Consider the following 16751-nt stretch of genomic DNA (forward strand, 5'->3'; position numbering starts at 1 on the left):
ATTCTGGAACCATCCCCCAGGCTGTGGTTATGCCATGTCTCCGCAATATCCTTTCTTTCAGGAGTGCTAGTTCTGCAAGTTTCGCATGAGAGCTTCTGTATAGTTTGGAAGGTAGGACACGGATGCTGGCAGAAGTAAAGCTGTGAGTACCGGACGTGAGTCGTGCTTCGGTAGCTCAGTTGGTAGAGCACTTGCCCGCGAAAGGCAAGGGTCCCGAGTTCGAGTCTCGTTCGAGCACACAGTTTTAATCTGCCAGGAAGTTTCATCTTCAAAGATCCTTCCACATGGCGACTTTGCAGAGGCAAAACGGTGGACTTGGAATTAAATACGTTAAATCTAGATGTGACGCAGTGCTTCTAACTTGTGCTTTTAAACTAATACATGCCACTAACATAGGCATAAAGAAACTTCTGATCCTCTCGTTAGATCCTGGGGTTAGGAACCCTCCTGTTCATGTAGCACATATAGATGCCAGCCTAGATTACGTCCGAAAGTACTATGTCGATTGCAGCTGTATAAGACTTCCACCAGCACAAACCAATACTAGAATCGTCTATGATTATGCTACCAGATATCGTCTTCACAACCCTATTCAGGTAAATTAACCTACTAAAAACTGGATGAACGTCTGGAAAAATACCAACTAGAGTCAGTGCCCAATGGTACGACGTTGGAAACCTCCATACTGCGAGAAATGTCGGCTTCTAGAAACTGTAGCGTACATGTTCTTATGTGAAAATAGAACCAGAATTTGGAAGTGTAACAGGAAGAAATTAGCACTATCAACAGAAGCGTAGAAAGTCATATACCGATAACTGAAGCTTTACAACTCAACTGGAAATGTTGCCCGCCCGCAAAGAATAACAGTTTTTCGTGGCTTCTGGGACAGTTCTAGTTTTACGTGTTAACAAACAAAACTTCGAACTTAGAAGAGTACATGATTTACCTTGCAGAAGAGCATTGTAAGCTGAAGAAGAATAACAAGTATAAGGAATGGTTTCAAATTTTTTGGTCAATTGCTGTATGTGGGCTACAGAGAAGTGGGCAATTTCTTTAATTAGAAGCAGAATATTCTTCTTTCACTTTTGTGTTCCTGTACTCTTCTTTTACGTTGGTTCTAAAGTAAGAACTTTTCTGATTTGGCAAAATCCCTCTTTGCTTCCGCCTACCTGGTGATGAGAGTCTTCTCAAACTTAAGAAAAAATATAACGCAGTGGTGAGCACGTCCGTCTAGTCAGTAGAAAGTCCAGACTCGAAGCCCGGTCAGTCACAAATTTTCATCTGCCGTCGTTGCTGTATTTCAGCGTGCTGTGATAGTGTGGACGTCGGTCCTTCGATATTTAAGATGCATCCAACCCTTAGTCATTGCTTTGTGACGGCGCAAACCCACGTCATATACATGCGAATCAGATTGTAGCGTATATTAAGTCAAATAACAAATGATCAGTATACAAGTATTTACGAAAAGTAGAAGCAGGATTGCAGTGAACTGATAACTTAACCAAGTGCAAGGTAGAGAACCTGAGTAATGAATAATTCCAGCTGCATAGCTGAGGGTAATATTTGTTAAGCAGTTTACTGCGGAATTAATGTAACACCCGCACGATGATCTCTGTAGTCATACTGATCATTAGCAGCTCGCGAATGGAGTGGTATGTTCGCTATATCGGATTCCTCAAGCTGATGCCAAATAAAGAGAAGCGACGACGGCACCACTCTATCTTCTCTTAAGTAGGTTGTCAACGCCACCATTAGCGTTACTGTAAGCAGTCTGATAACAACACCACACCTACTGACAACCTGTTCCATTATCATCACAGTGTTGCAACACGCAGTGATTACAAGTTGCTGATGTTTGTCAAGAATAGCGCAAAGTGACTCATGAATGTGAAGTTCCACTTGCATTTCGCCTAGGGCGGAGAGAATCCAAAATAACACTAATAGGTCACCCAGTGAAGAGAAGAGTCCACGTATTGTCTCAAGTTCTTGCAGTTTCCGATTGTTTCACACAAAAGAGTTCTTTTCGCTATCGGAATATCCATATGGAAATTATCAGAAGTGAAATTGCTAAAACGCTCAACTACCATAATAACACCTCATACTGGATTGAATATGACTCGGAAGGTGACGTTAATTTGACGTTTCCGTCCACCTCCTGACGTCTTACTAAATGAAGTCTGAAGCGCACACACAGTTGTGTTGCCTGCCGTATGGATTCTGTGAAGTGTTGTGGCAGCTGGCGGTCATTGCTGAATATAGGCATGTGCAAATCTCCTCACTGCCCTAGCGGAACTCGTCTTTGTTGCATTTTTCCCATACCGTAATTAACACTATAACATATGGCTTATCATGCCCACAAGTCCTTAAATAACAATCTCCTAGCGGTAGTAAGGCATTAAAGGAAAGAGAATATGGGGTCATATTATGCCTGAGAACCCTAAACTGTTCATTTGTTTTTACTTCACACTAAATCAAAAGCTATGATATGAGAAGAAGAAATGACTTATATGCTTCTCAGGAACTTTAGGTTTTCGTGTTTACTTTCTCACTTCATACTAAGACAAGGGCGTATATTGAAGTATACTCTTCCAAGACATATTTCCTTGTGTGCTACTACTGCGTCCATGAAAGCTCTGCAGTTAATGTTTGCGTCTTAGATAAATATTGGTATCATCTCACATTACTTTGTGAGGAAGGTCCCATTTTTTTGGGATTCAAATACAGTGGACATTTCATCACTGGTAAATATTCTGATGACTAATGACGTGATACCCGTTGCAATTCCTCCATGGCACCTGAGGCAACAGGTGACGTCCGCTCACTGCAGTCAGAGACAAGGTGATTTCTTTCTGTTTATGGCGAAGCGTCTGCTGCACTGTCCACGGTCAGCCAACGAAACAAATCGCCGCGGCATTGGGCACTGCTAATCGCTGCACTTGTCATGAGCCGCAACAACAAGAGCGCACTGTCTCTGCTAACGATATTATGGAGTTAATACATTTTACTTGCTTAACGTAATATGCAAGACGTGGGTTGGGTAAAAATTCAGCTTGTAACTTCCCATCGCATTAAAATACTTCAGTCATATTTGATGCAATATTTATTATTGGTTGTCTTTCTAATGTTAATAGTATTGATTCAAATTGTGAGTGAACACGAAAACACACACACAGACTCACTCACTCACACACACACACACACACACACACACACACACACACACGGTCATTAACTCCAGTGTGGGTGACGACTACTGTGTGTTAAACAACACATGCACTAATCAATTCCTCTGTTGGAGTAGAGTGGATGAGATTTTTCCATTACCTTGCATTGAAAGAATTGTAACGGGGAGACTGAAATATATGGACTTGTATACTAAAGAGCTGCGACAAAGCAAAGCTTGACCGATTATCAGATAATTATCCATATGGGTTTTGTGGACGAGTATACTTTTAGTAACCTACTCACCCACCATAAATACGTAAGATTTCTCGAAGGCTTAAGGGCAGTGATTTCAGTGTTGCGTGATGGTTTACTTCCCACCATACGTTTTCCATATTCGTCCAAAAGTCGCTTGCATTTGTAGGTCCATATAGCAATGACCTTCTTACCTCTGCCCACATATTCCCTATCTGGTAACAGCTTTATCCTCTCTAGGGCCAGAAACCAATCTTATACTGCTCTGCTATGATGTATGGGGCTCTCCTCCTGTAAATAAACTATTATCTCCTTACTTCATATTTTTAAATTTAAATAATGTTTATTTAATAAGCACATTCAATTAGTATATCCATAGTGTTTAATAATTCAGGCCCTGCCATAGATAAGTGATCTACAATCAACATTCTATCATATGATGAGAGCCGTAGTCGGATATCCGCATTAAGACTGACTGGCTGAATCCGGATAGAACGATCTGGTATCGAAATGAAATAACAGAAACCGGATAATTTTAACAATGCTGCATTACAACAATGTTGCGCACATAATTACTTTGGAGTAAAATTTAGCAACTGTCGAAGAAAAAGTGAGAAATATGTCTACTAGCAGCAACGTAACGTAGTTATAACGTAAATTTATGAGATGGAAATACTGAATCGAACAACACACATCTCATTAGTGGTGGGAAGATACACCATATCTGATTTTCTGATGACATAATGTTAATAATAATCTCGTCTGGCGGATAGTGGAAAGTCTCCCACATATGGGTGGTAATAAGGAATTAAATTACTTGCGCTGAGACAAATTTTAACACCATCCTGAACGGCTACGCAACCCTTTCAACTCAAAATCCAGATACGTATGACTGAAAATCACAGGTACTCTGGTCACCGTCTCTTAGCTCAATGAAATCGGATGAAAATATTTGCTGCCAAAGGCTTGAACACGCTCTGGTCCTGTCGGGTCCTGGTATCATCCAGGCCAAACCAATGAAACACAAGCAAACATGAACTGTGCAAACAAAGACAACTTTACCCCAGGTGGTACACAACCCGCCCGCCGACAGGCGGCAGCTCGATTTTCGGATTCTGGGGAGTCCAGCCTAGCACTGCAGAGAATATCGGATATCTCTGGCAAATTTCCCTACATGCAGCCCACATGCATTTGAAAACTAAACATCGATACATTGATCCAGGCACAAAAACTAAATAATCTCACATAAGAAATCGACCGACAAAAAATTCTCATCCTTGCTCTTCAAGAACCACGACTAACTGACAATAAAACCTTGCATTACGGAAACCATCGCTTCTTCAAGAGCAAAACACAACAAAAGGTAGCGAAATGCGCACCAATCTTCGGCATGGCGTTTCTCGATCACAGATCATTAACTCTGTCAAAGAAATCACAACCATCAACAATCGACTTATGACCATGCCCATTCAGAGCCCCCAATAAAAAATGTACACTCATCAATGCACATGCCTCCACCAACATCGAAAATACGAAAAACACCGAAATTGTCGAAAAATTCTGGAACACACTCGCAAAAGCTTTGAGGAAAATTCACCAAGATTTCAGGCGGCGGGTGGCGTGTGGCCGGTGGCCGGTAGCCGCTGCAGCGCGAGGAAACGCTCGAGCGTAAGCTGTTCTGATCGCGACGCAGCCGCCAGCTATCCTGGAGAATTGTTTCTGGAAGTACTTGTTATTGATAGTGGGTAGAAAGTTAAGCGAATTGCCGGCCGGAGTGTCCTATGCGGTTCTAGGCGCTACAGTCTGGAACCGCGGGACCGCTACGGTCACAGGTTCGAATCCTGTCTCGGGCATGGGTGTGTGTGATGTCATTAGGTTAGGTTTAAGTAGTTCTAAGTTCTAGGGGACTGACGACCTCAGAAGTAGAGTCCCATAGTGGTCAGAGCCATTTGAACCATTTTTTGTGAAGCGAATTATCTTCGATACTCAATCATACTCATAACTATTGACGAGGTCCGAAATGAGGGGAAAAAATAAGTTTAGAATGCACTACGATTACCACTAGACCACGGGCTCACAGAAGCCGACAACATCTTGGAAGTAGACAACACTCCCCCCTGACACTTCTGCATCTTACAGTGTTGCCAGATTGTACAGATGGCTGGACTTACCACTCATTCTCTCCCATGTGCTCTTTGATTGGAAACGTACTCTTCATTTCACGGCGACATTAAGGCGAGCGTTTCCTGCCAGCAGTAAAGGAATATTTTTTCGACATTTCTGAAAGGTATTCTGCTGGTGAAACATCTCTCCACAAACGACCTCCCGGTTGCATTAAAAGTGATTGTGGGATACAGGTACGCAAAACTCGAGTAGATCTATCAGTTGTACATTTTGAAAAATGTGACAAGTAGAATTGTTTGGTTTCATTGACAGCATTATTAAATGCAACTCGTAATCTTTGATTCGAACTTCGTTCATCTACCTAACTTTTAGGTTAACTGATTAAGCGAACCGTATTATTTTCCACTACAATGAATTCGTGTTACTAGCTCAACTTCTTTTCCAACAGCAAGAGCAGAGCTCTGTCAACAATACCACTGCACGGTTCAACATTTAAGTCAAAGAGGTTCTCTGGATGCATTTTCCCCGTCCTCACATACCTGGCAGTTGTGAGGAGCACCGTATTCTTGAAGACGTTCCAGCTGGAGAAGAGGCTGAGGAAGCCCTTCCTGTCCCTCTGCGCCTTGGCCACGGTCCGCATCACCCGCGGAGCGAACGGAGGCAGGCACCCGCCGTTGGTGTTGGCGATGCGACGCAGCACCCTCAGGGCGTCCTCCTCGCGACCTCTGCACGCCAGCCACCGAGGTGACTCCGGGAACCACCTGCGAGGACCAGAACCACTCAAAAACGGTTCAAATGGCTCTGAGCACTATGGGATTCAACTGCTGTGGTCACTAGTCCCCTAGAACTTAGAACTACTTAAACCTAACTAACCTAAGGACATCACACACATCCATGCCCGAGGCAGGATTGGAACATGCGACCGTAGCAGTCGCACGGTTCCGGACTGCGCGCCTAGAACCGCGAAACCACCGTGACCGGCCAGAACCACTCACCTGTAAAATCTGTCCATGAAGTACATCGTAAAGTCTTACGTTCGCGAAAGAAGTTGTGAGTACAGTCGCTGATATGGGACAGGAGGTAATTCGTAGTCACACTCACAACACTCATCCTTATCGATCAGCATTCATGTCACTATTTCACAATAGTAGAAGGTAGAATTTTATCGCCTGACCGTCATGTCAGTACATAGACTCAATGGTACACACGTAGCTACGAGGGCGTCATACACACTGAGGGAAAAAAATTCAATACCAAGAGGGAGATGTGTTGTGGTTGGCAGCAGTGCCAACACCGTTTTACTAAAGGAGGCCGAAATGCACGCGTTTTAGCTCACGCAGGCTGGCGTGAGGTCTGGAACATGACAAGGAAATTAGAATTTAGATAAACGGACGTAGCTGGGGGAATACTTTAATCCATTAATGATGAACGTCGCTCTTGACGGTACATGATTCACAATATCAATAGTAACTGAATATGGCGCCTTGCTAGGTCGTAGAAAATGACGTATCTGAAGGCTACGCTAAACTATCGACTCGGAAATGAGAACGTAAGTAGGCAGTGAACCATCGCTAGCAAAGTCGGCTTTACAACTGGGGCGAGTGCTAGGAAGTCTCTCTAGACTTGCCGTGTGGCGGCGCTCTGTCTGCAATCACTGATAGTGGCGACACACGGGTCCGACGTATACTAACGGACCGCGGCCGATTTAAAGGTTACCACCTAGCAAGTGTGGTGTCTGGCGGTGACACCAGAAGATGTGTGACATAAATGAAAGTTTGTCGGTGTGATTCTACGTCTGAAAAAAGATGTCTTCCAACATTTGATGACAATCACGTAACAGTGGAGCTAGTAGTGCCACTACTAGGATGACAATACACGCTGTAACAGTGATGAGCCTTATTCACCTTTGAGACTGGACATGGTGATTTTATGTCTTTAAGGCGAAAAAGACTGCATTATCAACATACCTCTGAGTTTTAACGATGTCGTGTGATAGGGCTACCAGATCGTGGACGTTACTTCTGCGATACTGCTGAGGACTTTGTTGGGAATGTAGCTACTGTACATGATTCCTGGCAGCGGAGGTTACGATAATGTAAGGCCAGAAGGAGACCGGATTCTGGATGGTCACGTGGCACTATCGACAGGTCCGACTATCATCTTCGGTGTGGATCTGGCGTATCGTACTGCATCTGCAGCAGCCATTTTACCAGCAGTTGGCACCACAGTGACACAACGGTCTGTTACATATAGCTCACTTCAAGACAGGCGTCGTATAGTATGCACTCCACTAACGTCAAACTACCATCATCTGCGACTTCAGTGGTGTCGAGCGAGAGCTCACTGGAGGCAAGGTAGTGGTTTGTTGTGTGTTCTGATTATAGCTAGTTTTGGCTCGGTCCCATTGACGCCCGTCTATTGATTAGAAGGATTCCATCTGAGTGTGTTGTGGTTGGCAGGAGAGCCAACACCGTATTACTAAAGGATGCCGACATGCACGCGTCTCAGCTGACGCCGTGAGGTCTGGAACATGACAAGGGAATTAGAATTGATAAAAACAGACGTAGCTGGTGGAATAATTAACATTAATCCATTAATGACTAACGTCGCTCTTGACATGATTCACAGTATCAACAGCAACAGATAATGGCGCCTTGGTAGGTCGTAGCAAATAACGTAGGTGAAGGCTATGCTAACTATCGTCTCGGCAGATGTAAGCGTAAAAGTCAGTGATCCACCGCTAGCAAAGTCGGCTGTACAACTGTGCGAGCGCTAGGAAGTCTCTCTAGACCTGCCGTGTTGCGGCGCTCGGTCTGCAATCACTGATAGTGGTGACACGCGGGCCCGACGTATACTACCGGACCGCGGCCGATTTAAAGGCTACCACCTAGCAAGTGTGGTGTCTGACGGTGACACCACAGAGTGCATCCCACCAACCTGTCTGCGTGCTAGACACGCTGGACTACACGTGCAGTTAAGGTCTGAGGTGCTATTTAGTATGGCAGCAGAAGCACCCTCCTAGTTACCCGACGCACCCTGACTGCTACTCTGTGTCAACTTTGGTGACTGGACTTGCTGAAAGTATTCCAGACGATGTTCCCAACAATTTGACGCTCACTCGCAGTGTGCTGTTGTAACCCATCATGTTTCGACACGTTGTCTTGGCCGGTTCGATTACCATATCTGTCTCCGTTTGACCACATGTGGGGTATCAACATCTCTGGCATCATCTGCGAGCAGCATTAACCGTACCTTTATTAATCGACGAAATGCAACAGACATTGATCTCTATCCCACAAACTGACATCTGGCACCTGTAGAATACAATGCATGCTCATTTCCTTTCTTGCCTTCAACGTTCTGACTATTACACCTAGTTTTAACGTACCAGTATTTCACTTTTGCAATAGCTTATCCCTCTTACATTACCTGTAATCTTGGAAAGTTAATCACTTAAATATTTCACTTACTTGAAAGTATTCCCGAACTTTTATTATTCTACGTAATTAATTTTTGTTGTTGCTATTTTTTCCACCATTCTAATATAGATTGGCATCAACTAGTGCTGAGCTACTACATATTGTTTATTAAAAGTTTACATGGTACAATGCAATGCTGGTCAACGCGTTGCTTTGTCACACACCCTCTCCGCATGTACATCTACATATGTAATTTGCAAGCTAACAGATTGTGCATCCTGTTCCACTCGCAAACCACTATACATTTCCACTGTGAAGATATGATACAGGAAGCCAGGGTTCACTTTCCCTCGCTGATAACGGACACTTTGTTTAGTACGAAGCACACAGGCCACCGCTTTCCTTCGCACCATTTGCTAGTGGAGTGGAACAACGAAGGGACTGACTAGATATGGTTCGAGGTAACCTTCGCGACGTACCGTGCGGTAGCTTTCGAATGATATATCTAGATGTAGACGAACAGAGGATATGAGAGAGAGAAATTTTAGCAACACAGAATGTCGTAGTTCTACCAAGAAATTAGCGAATACGGAAAATGATACAAGGGAAGAAAAATATTTAAATTGATTTACACAATTAGAGCGAAGACAAGAACGTAAACTTCCCAACAAATCTCCTAAATTCGCTAATGTTTTCTGAGTGCTCACACAGGAAACTTCTGAACAACCTCATACAAGCGAAAATCTTACCACGAAGAGAAAAATGTTAGTCAGTAGTCACAACACGAATTCAGCTTCATTTAACTATCGTGTAATTCAGCATTAAATGGTGTTATATTCCCATGCCATCAATAAACGACAACGTAACAGTTTCCATTTTTGCGAAGTGATTTTAAAAGGGTTGTGTTCCCGAATGGACAAATATACGTAGCGTGTTCATGTGTTGAACAACCATAAAAATTATTGATCTGTGCTCCTGAAAGGAAAACACAAAGTATCGACTATAAAAACACACGATGAATAAGGTATATGCTACGTGAATGACATTAATTTTACGTTGTCTCCCGAGAAGGAAAACAAATCGAAGATAAGACACAGCACGACGTATCCTTTTGGGCTAAAGTTTCTGTGTTGCCATTGTCAAAAACACAGGTTGAAAATAGCGAAAAATACAAAATCAAACCATTTCCAACGTTAGTAGCCATCTGTATATTACACACAGCTGTATATGCCTAATTGTCTCGAAAATAGTGGTGTCCTGTTTTGTTTCTCTCTTGAAGGATGTCAAGAGCACTACATGTTTTCTGTAGGACATAATAAATAAAGAGTCTTAATAGATATATAATGCCGTAATGGAATGTGATATTACGTAGTGAAACTGCAAGTATATAATCCTCACAATAAAGCTTATTTGGAATATATAACGGTTTCCTTAGTATTTCCACTTTTAATATTACCTGAAAAGTAAAATCAGTGCCATGAAAAGCGCTGCAGTACAATACATTGAGTAATTCCAGTTGCGCAGACCCCAACCTAAGAAGCCAGCAGCTATAAATCCAGCCCCCAAGCAACAGCTTGAGAAATAATTCAGAGTCGTGCGATGTCTGATGTCTGCCAGTTCCAAACCTGAAGCACAAAGAAACACCATAAAATTTTAATTGGATTTGTTATTGTCTATAAAGTATTAACATCTGTAAACGAAACGGTTTTTGCAAATCATCCATTCTACGTCTACATGTGCCTCTATTTTCCACAAACCCTCTTGCAGCGTTTAATGAGATTTGGGCGGGGGGGGGGGGGGGGGGGGAGGGGGCGTCGGAGCGGCGAAGGACGACTTCGTGTTCCACTGCACTCGCCGTAATCTTCGGAATGGTGTCAGAGATGGGACATTCTTGCTAAGACTACGGACAGCACTGTGTCAATCTGATTTGGACATCATTCTCGTTTCGCTAGTTATATGTGAGTCGAAACAAGGCCGCTGGAGTAGACAACATTCCATTGGAGCTACTGACGGCCTTGCGAGAGCCAGTCCTGACAAAACTCTACGATCTGGTGAGCAAGATGTATGACACAGGTGAAATACCCTCAGACTTCAAGAAGAATATAATAATTCAAATCACAAAGAAAGCAGGTGTTGACAAATGTGAAAATTAAGGAACTATCAGTTTAATAACTCATAGCTGCAAAATACTAACGCTAGTTCTTTACAGACGAATGGAAAAAGTAGTAGAAGCCGACCTCGGGGAAGAAATGTTTGAACACGTGAGGCAATACTGACCCTGCGACTTGTCTTAGAAGCTAGGTTAAGGAAAGGCAAACCTACGTTACTAGCATTTGTAGACATAGAGAAAGCTTTTGACAATGTTGACTGGAATACTCTCTTTCAAATTCTGAAGGTGTCAGGGGTAAAATACAGGGAGCGAAACGCTATATCTAATTTGTACAGAAACCAGATGGCAGTTATAAGAGTCGGGGGACATGAAAGGGAAGCAGTGGTTGGGAAGGGAGTGAGACAGGGCTGTAATCTATCCCCGATGTTATTCAATCTTTATATTGAGCAAGCAGTGAAGGAAACAAAAGAAAAATTCGGAGTAGGTATTAAAACCCATGGAGACGAAATAAAAACTTTGAGGTTCGCCGATGACATCGTAAATCTGTCAGAGACAGCAAAGGACTTGGAAGAGCAGTTGAATGGAATGGACAGTGTCTTGAGAGGAGTATATTAGATGAACATCAACAAATGCAAAAGGAGGATAATGGAATTTAGTCGAATTAAGTCGGGTGATGCTGAGGGAATTAGATTAGGAAGTGAGACACTTAAAGTAGTAAAGGAGTTTTGCTATTTGGGGAGCAAAATAACTGGTGATGGTCGAAGTAGAGAGGATAAAATATGTAGATTGGCAATGGCAAGGGAAGCGTTTCTGAAGAAGAGAAGTTTGTTAACATCGAGTATGGATTTAAGTGTCAGGAAGTCATTTCTGAAAGTATTTGTATGGAGTGTAGCCATGTATGGAAGTGAATCATGGACGATAAATAGTTTGGACAAGAAGAGAATAGAAGCTTTCGAAATGTGGTGCTACAGAAGAATGCTGAAGATTAGATGGGTAGATCACATAACTAATGAGGAAGTATTGAATCGGATTTGGGCGAAGAGAAGTTAGCGGCACAACTTGACCAGAAGAAGGGATCGGTTGGTAGGACATGTTCTGGGGCATCAAGCGATCACCAATTTAGTATTGGAGGGCAGCGTGGAGGGTAAAAATCGTAGAGGGAGACCAAGAGATGACTACACTAAGCAGATTGAGAAGGATGTAGGTTGCAGTAGGTACTGGGAGATGAAGAAGCTTGCACAGGATAGAGTAGCATGGAGAGCTGCATCATACCAGTTTAAGGACTGAAGACCACAACAACAATAACATGTAAGAAGATGCAATATAGTAGTTGACCCCTCTCGAACGGTAAGAGCGAACTATTAGATGATGCATATGAACTTTCTTGTGTCGTCTAACACCGGAGGTGGATGAGCATCTAGCAGGTGAGTTATCGCTTTCCAGACGAACGTATGATGAAAGGCGCAGCTCTTCTTTCTGTTGTCCTTATTCAGTCTCTCAATGCTGCCAGGTAACGGTCATAGACAGACGAGCTAAATTCAGTTATTGGTCTAAATAGGGTTTTACAAGCAATCTCCATCATGTCTGGTTATTCGCAGAAATTAAAATTTGTCCCTACGATTAAATATATATTGTATCAATTATTTTTTAACCTGATCTGATTTGGGCCATCGGCGATCATAAATGCAGTTCATTTTCTATGTCGCACCTACCAAAGAATTAACAATTTTAGTATGATAAACAGTATTAAAATGATCTCAGTGTCTACAGATCCAATGTGGGTAATCAGTACTGAATTAGGACTAATGAAGTTAATACTGGTAGGACGTCTGCTGCCACTAACAATGACAATAATAGAAAAATATAATCATAGTAATGATAGCATTAATAACAAGTAGAATGACAGTAGTAAAGATAACAATAGTGGCAGATATAAAAAGAATCTAGGGTGATCTGGTGAGAGTAAATTTAAAGAGAGTGCACCAGCTAAGAATACTATGACATGATATGGTTACAAAGAAATATGTATAGGTGTCAATGGCAATCTTCATTATTGCTTAAGTAGATACGTCAATTGCTGTCTTCTGAAGGTGCAGATATTATTCGGTTCTCAAATATAATACATTAGGTATTCCAAAATTTGTGCGATTGAAAGATACTACGAGATTGTAGCTGAGTGATGAACGAGACACAACGGATTTTACGCTGCTGTTTCTCTCTTGGTAATAAGGGAAGGGCATTAAGGTCGAGGAGAGATATAAGACTGTACAGAAGACAGAGTCTATGGTAACGTCGGGAATGGTATGCATGCAGCCAAGGTAGCAGTGCCTGTGATGGTGAAATGTGATAAAAGAGTCGAACATCATAAATATAACAATAACAGGCACTCGTAACCAGTTCCAGGTGCTGTGTGTGTTCCTGAGTTAGGCCTTGTAGGATAGCGTTCCTTTAGTGACTAAGTCGAAATACAAGTGTTTGCACAAACTTCTGGTTCTTGTCAAGAGGAAACGGAGTTTAATATTCTTGTAGGGCATGGAGACGTGCTGACGCCCTTTTCGAAATTGTCGTTACGTGCTCAGTTCAGTTCAGATTTTCATCTGCTGTTATTACTAGACCCATTAAGTAGAGAAGTTGATATCTGTACCATTTGGGGTTTAAGATGGTGGAGAATCCTGATAATTGGGGAGCATGATCCTAGAATGACCGACCAGCAACTCATGGGTTTTTATTGGTTGAGCTTTAACCCTATACCCTGTGACGATTGCTATAGTGAATACATCTCGGTATTGAGCTAATATCAAGTTTTGTACGTCCGTATAACTTGAAGTAATCAGCGTATATGTGGTATTTGCAAAGGCGTTGGCACGTCCTTGACGCATAATGAAAGCGTATATTACCTTATATCGAAACCTGGGAGGATGACTTTCTCTGTCTCCATTGTGAGGTAATGCTGCCGGACATGACGCACTGCTGGACAGATGTCAGGTAAGAGCGGAACTATTGCACTGCACTTTGTGAGAAAACTTGGCTACCAAGTTTACCAGTGGTCTAGGAATAGGGTTTATATTGGTAATCAAAACTTCCTCGGTCCTGGATTTCAACCTCACTACGACTCAAATTTTGGATAATAAGTAGCATTTGCTGTCTAAGACTTATGCATAGAAGTCACCGTCATTCTGCCAACGGGCATATCAAAGAGGTGGAGGATCGGACCCATGGGTTGGAAAACAGGCCCTGAATGAGGAAGAACTAGCGATGACAAACGACACGAAACAGCGATACCGCTGCTTTAAAGACATATAATATGTATTCACAGAACATGTTGCCTGCAGTTGAGAAGTGTCATGATGATCCCTCAATTGGCGAAAAATTCCCTAATCGATCCCGGGTTGGATCTAAGGATGGGACTGCCAAGGGGGAGGAGACCACGAGAAACAGATTGAAAACCAAGTAAAGGATAACTCGGGGCATGGAATGTCAGAAGCCTCAACGTGTTACCATGGAATATCAGAAGCCTGGAAGTGTTAGGGAAGCTAGAAAATCTGAAAAGGCTAATGGAAAGGCTCAATCTGCACATAGTGTGGGTCAGTGAAGTGAAACGGAAAGAAGACAAAAGGATTTCTGGTCAGATGAGTATGCGGTAATATCCACATCGTCAGAAAATATCATACTACCATTATCAATCGTTACGAATAGAAAGACAAGGCAGAGAGTGTGTTACTGTGAACAGATCAAAGGTAGGTTTTTTGTCATCAGAATCGATAGCAAAAAAACACTGACCGCGACGGTTCAGGTATGCATGCCGACGTCACAACCTCAAGATGGGGAGATGGAGAAAGTATTTAAGGATACTGTATGGGTAATTCAGTTCTTAAACAGAGATAAAAATATAATGGCAATGTGCCAGGTGAAGGAATAGGAGAGAGAGTCACAGGAGAATGTGGACTTGGTACTAGGAATGAGAGAGGAGCAAGATTAATTGGCATCTGTAAGAAATTTCCTCCCAGGTTTCGATATATGGTAATATACGCTTTCATTATACGTCAAGGACGTGCCAACGCCTTTGCAAATACCACATGTACGCTGATTACTTCAAGAGAACCGACTCGTGGAGATACCATCTTGGACCTACTGATCAGGGAATCAGTGATCATAAGGCCGTTGCAGCATCCCCCAATATGGAAGTTAATAGGAATATAAAAAAAGGGGGGAAGGTTTATCTGTTTAGCAAGAGTAATAGAAGGCAGATTTCAGACTACCTAACATATCAAAAAGAAAATTTCTGTTCCGACACTGACAATGTTGAGTGTTTATGGAAAAAGTTCAAGGCAATCGTAAAATGCGTTTTAGACAGGTACGTGCCGAGTAAAACTGTAAGGGACGGGAAAAACCCACCGTGGTACAACAACAAAGTTATGAAATTACTGCGAAGGCAAAGAGAGCTTCAGTCCAAGTTTAAACGTAGCTAAAACCTCTCAGAGAAACAGAAGCTAAACGATGTCATAGTTAGCGTCAGGATGGCTATGCGTGAAGCGTTCAGTGAATTCGAAAGTAAAATTCTATGTACCGACTTGACAGAAAATCCTAGGAAGTTCTGGTCTTACGTTAAATCAGTAAGTGGCTCGAAACAGCATATCCAGACACTCTGGGATGATGATGGCATTGAAACAGTGGATGTCACGCGTGAAGCTGAAATATTAAATTCCTTTTTCCAAAGTTGTTTCACAGAGGAAGACCGCACTGCAGTTCCTTCTCTAAATCATAGCACAAACGAAAAAATCGCTGACATCGAAATAAGTGTCCAAGGAATAGAAAAGCAACTGAAATCACCCTAGAAAGTCCACTGGACCTGACGGGATACCAATTCGATTCTACACAGAGTACGCGAAAGAACTTGCCCCCCTTCTAACAGACGTGTACCGCAAGTATCTAGACGAACGGAAGGTTCCAAATGATTGGAAAAGAGCACAGGTAGTTCCAGTCTTCAAGAAGGGTCGTCGAGCAGATGCACAAAACTATAGACCTATACCTCTGACGTCGATCTATGGTAGAATTTTAGAACCCGTTTTTGCTCGAGTATCATGTCGTTTTTGGAAACCCAGAATCTACTCTGAAGGAATCAACATGGATTCCGGAAACAGCGATCGTGTGAGACCCAACTCGCTTTATTTGTTCATGAGACCCACAACATATTAGATACAGGCTCCCAGGTAGATGCCATTTATTTTGACATCCGGAAGGCGTTCGATACAGTTCCGCACTGTTGCCTGATAAACAAAGTAAGAGCCTACGCAATATCAGACCAGCTGTGTGGCTGGATTGAAGAGTTTTTAGCAAACAGAACACAGCATATTATTATCAATGGAGAGATGTCTACAGACGTTAAAGTAACCTCTGGTGTGCCACAGGGGAGTGTTATGGGACCATTGCTTTTAACAATACACACTCCCGGAAATGGAAAGAAGAACACATTGACACCGGTGTGTCAGACCCACCATACTTGCTCCGGACACTGCGAGAGGGCTGTACAAACAATGATCACACGCACGGCACAGCGAACACACCAGCAACCGCGGTGTTGGCCGTCGAATGGCGCTAGCTGCGCAGCATTTGTGCACCGCCGCCGTCAGTGTCAGCCAGTTTGCCGTTGCATACGGAGCTCCATCGCAGTCTTTAACACT

At 42.8% G+C, this 16751-nt stretch overlaps 1 protein-coding gene across 1 annotated transcript in view; it reads right to left on the reverse strand.

Annotated features, from left to right (window-relative positions):
- Window positions 1–16751, reverse strand: part of LOC126355316 (solute carrier family 22 member 7-like) — a 167632-nt gene that overhangs the window by 64207 nt on the left and 86674 nt on the right. The window contains exons 5-6 of the mRNA XM_050005609.1: window positions 10417–10585; window positions 6081–6302 (exon numbers count right to left, since the gene is read on the reverse strand). Coding sequence (XP_049861566.1) covers window positions 6081–6302; window positions 10417–10585 — 391 coding nt within the window. The remainder of the gene's footprint in view (window positions 1–6080; window positions 6303–10416; window positions 10586–16751) is intronic.

The sequence above is a fragment of the Schistocerca gregaria genome, chromosome 3 (assembly GCF_023897955.1).
Source record: "Schistocerca gregaria isolate iqSchGreg1 chromosome 3, iqSchGreg1.2, whole genome shotgun sequence".
NCBI lineage: Eukaryota > Metazoa > Arthropoda > Insecta > Orthoptera > Acrididae > Schistocerca > Schistocerca gregaria.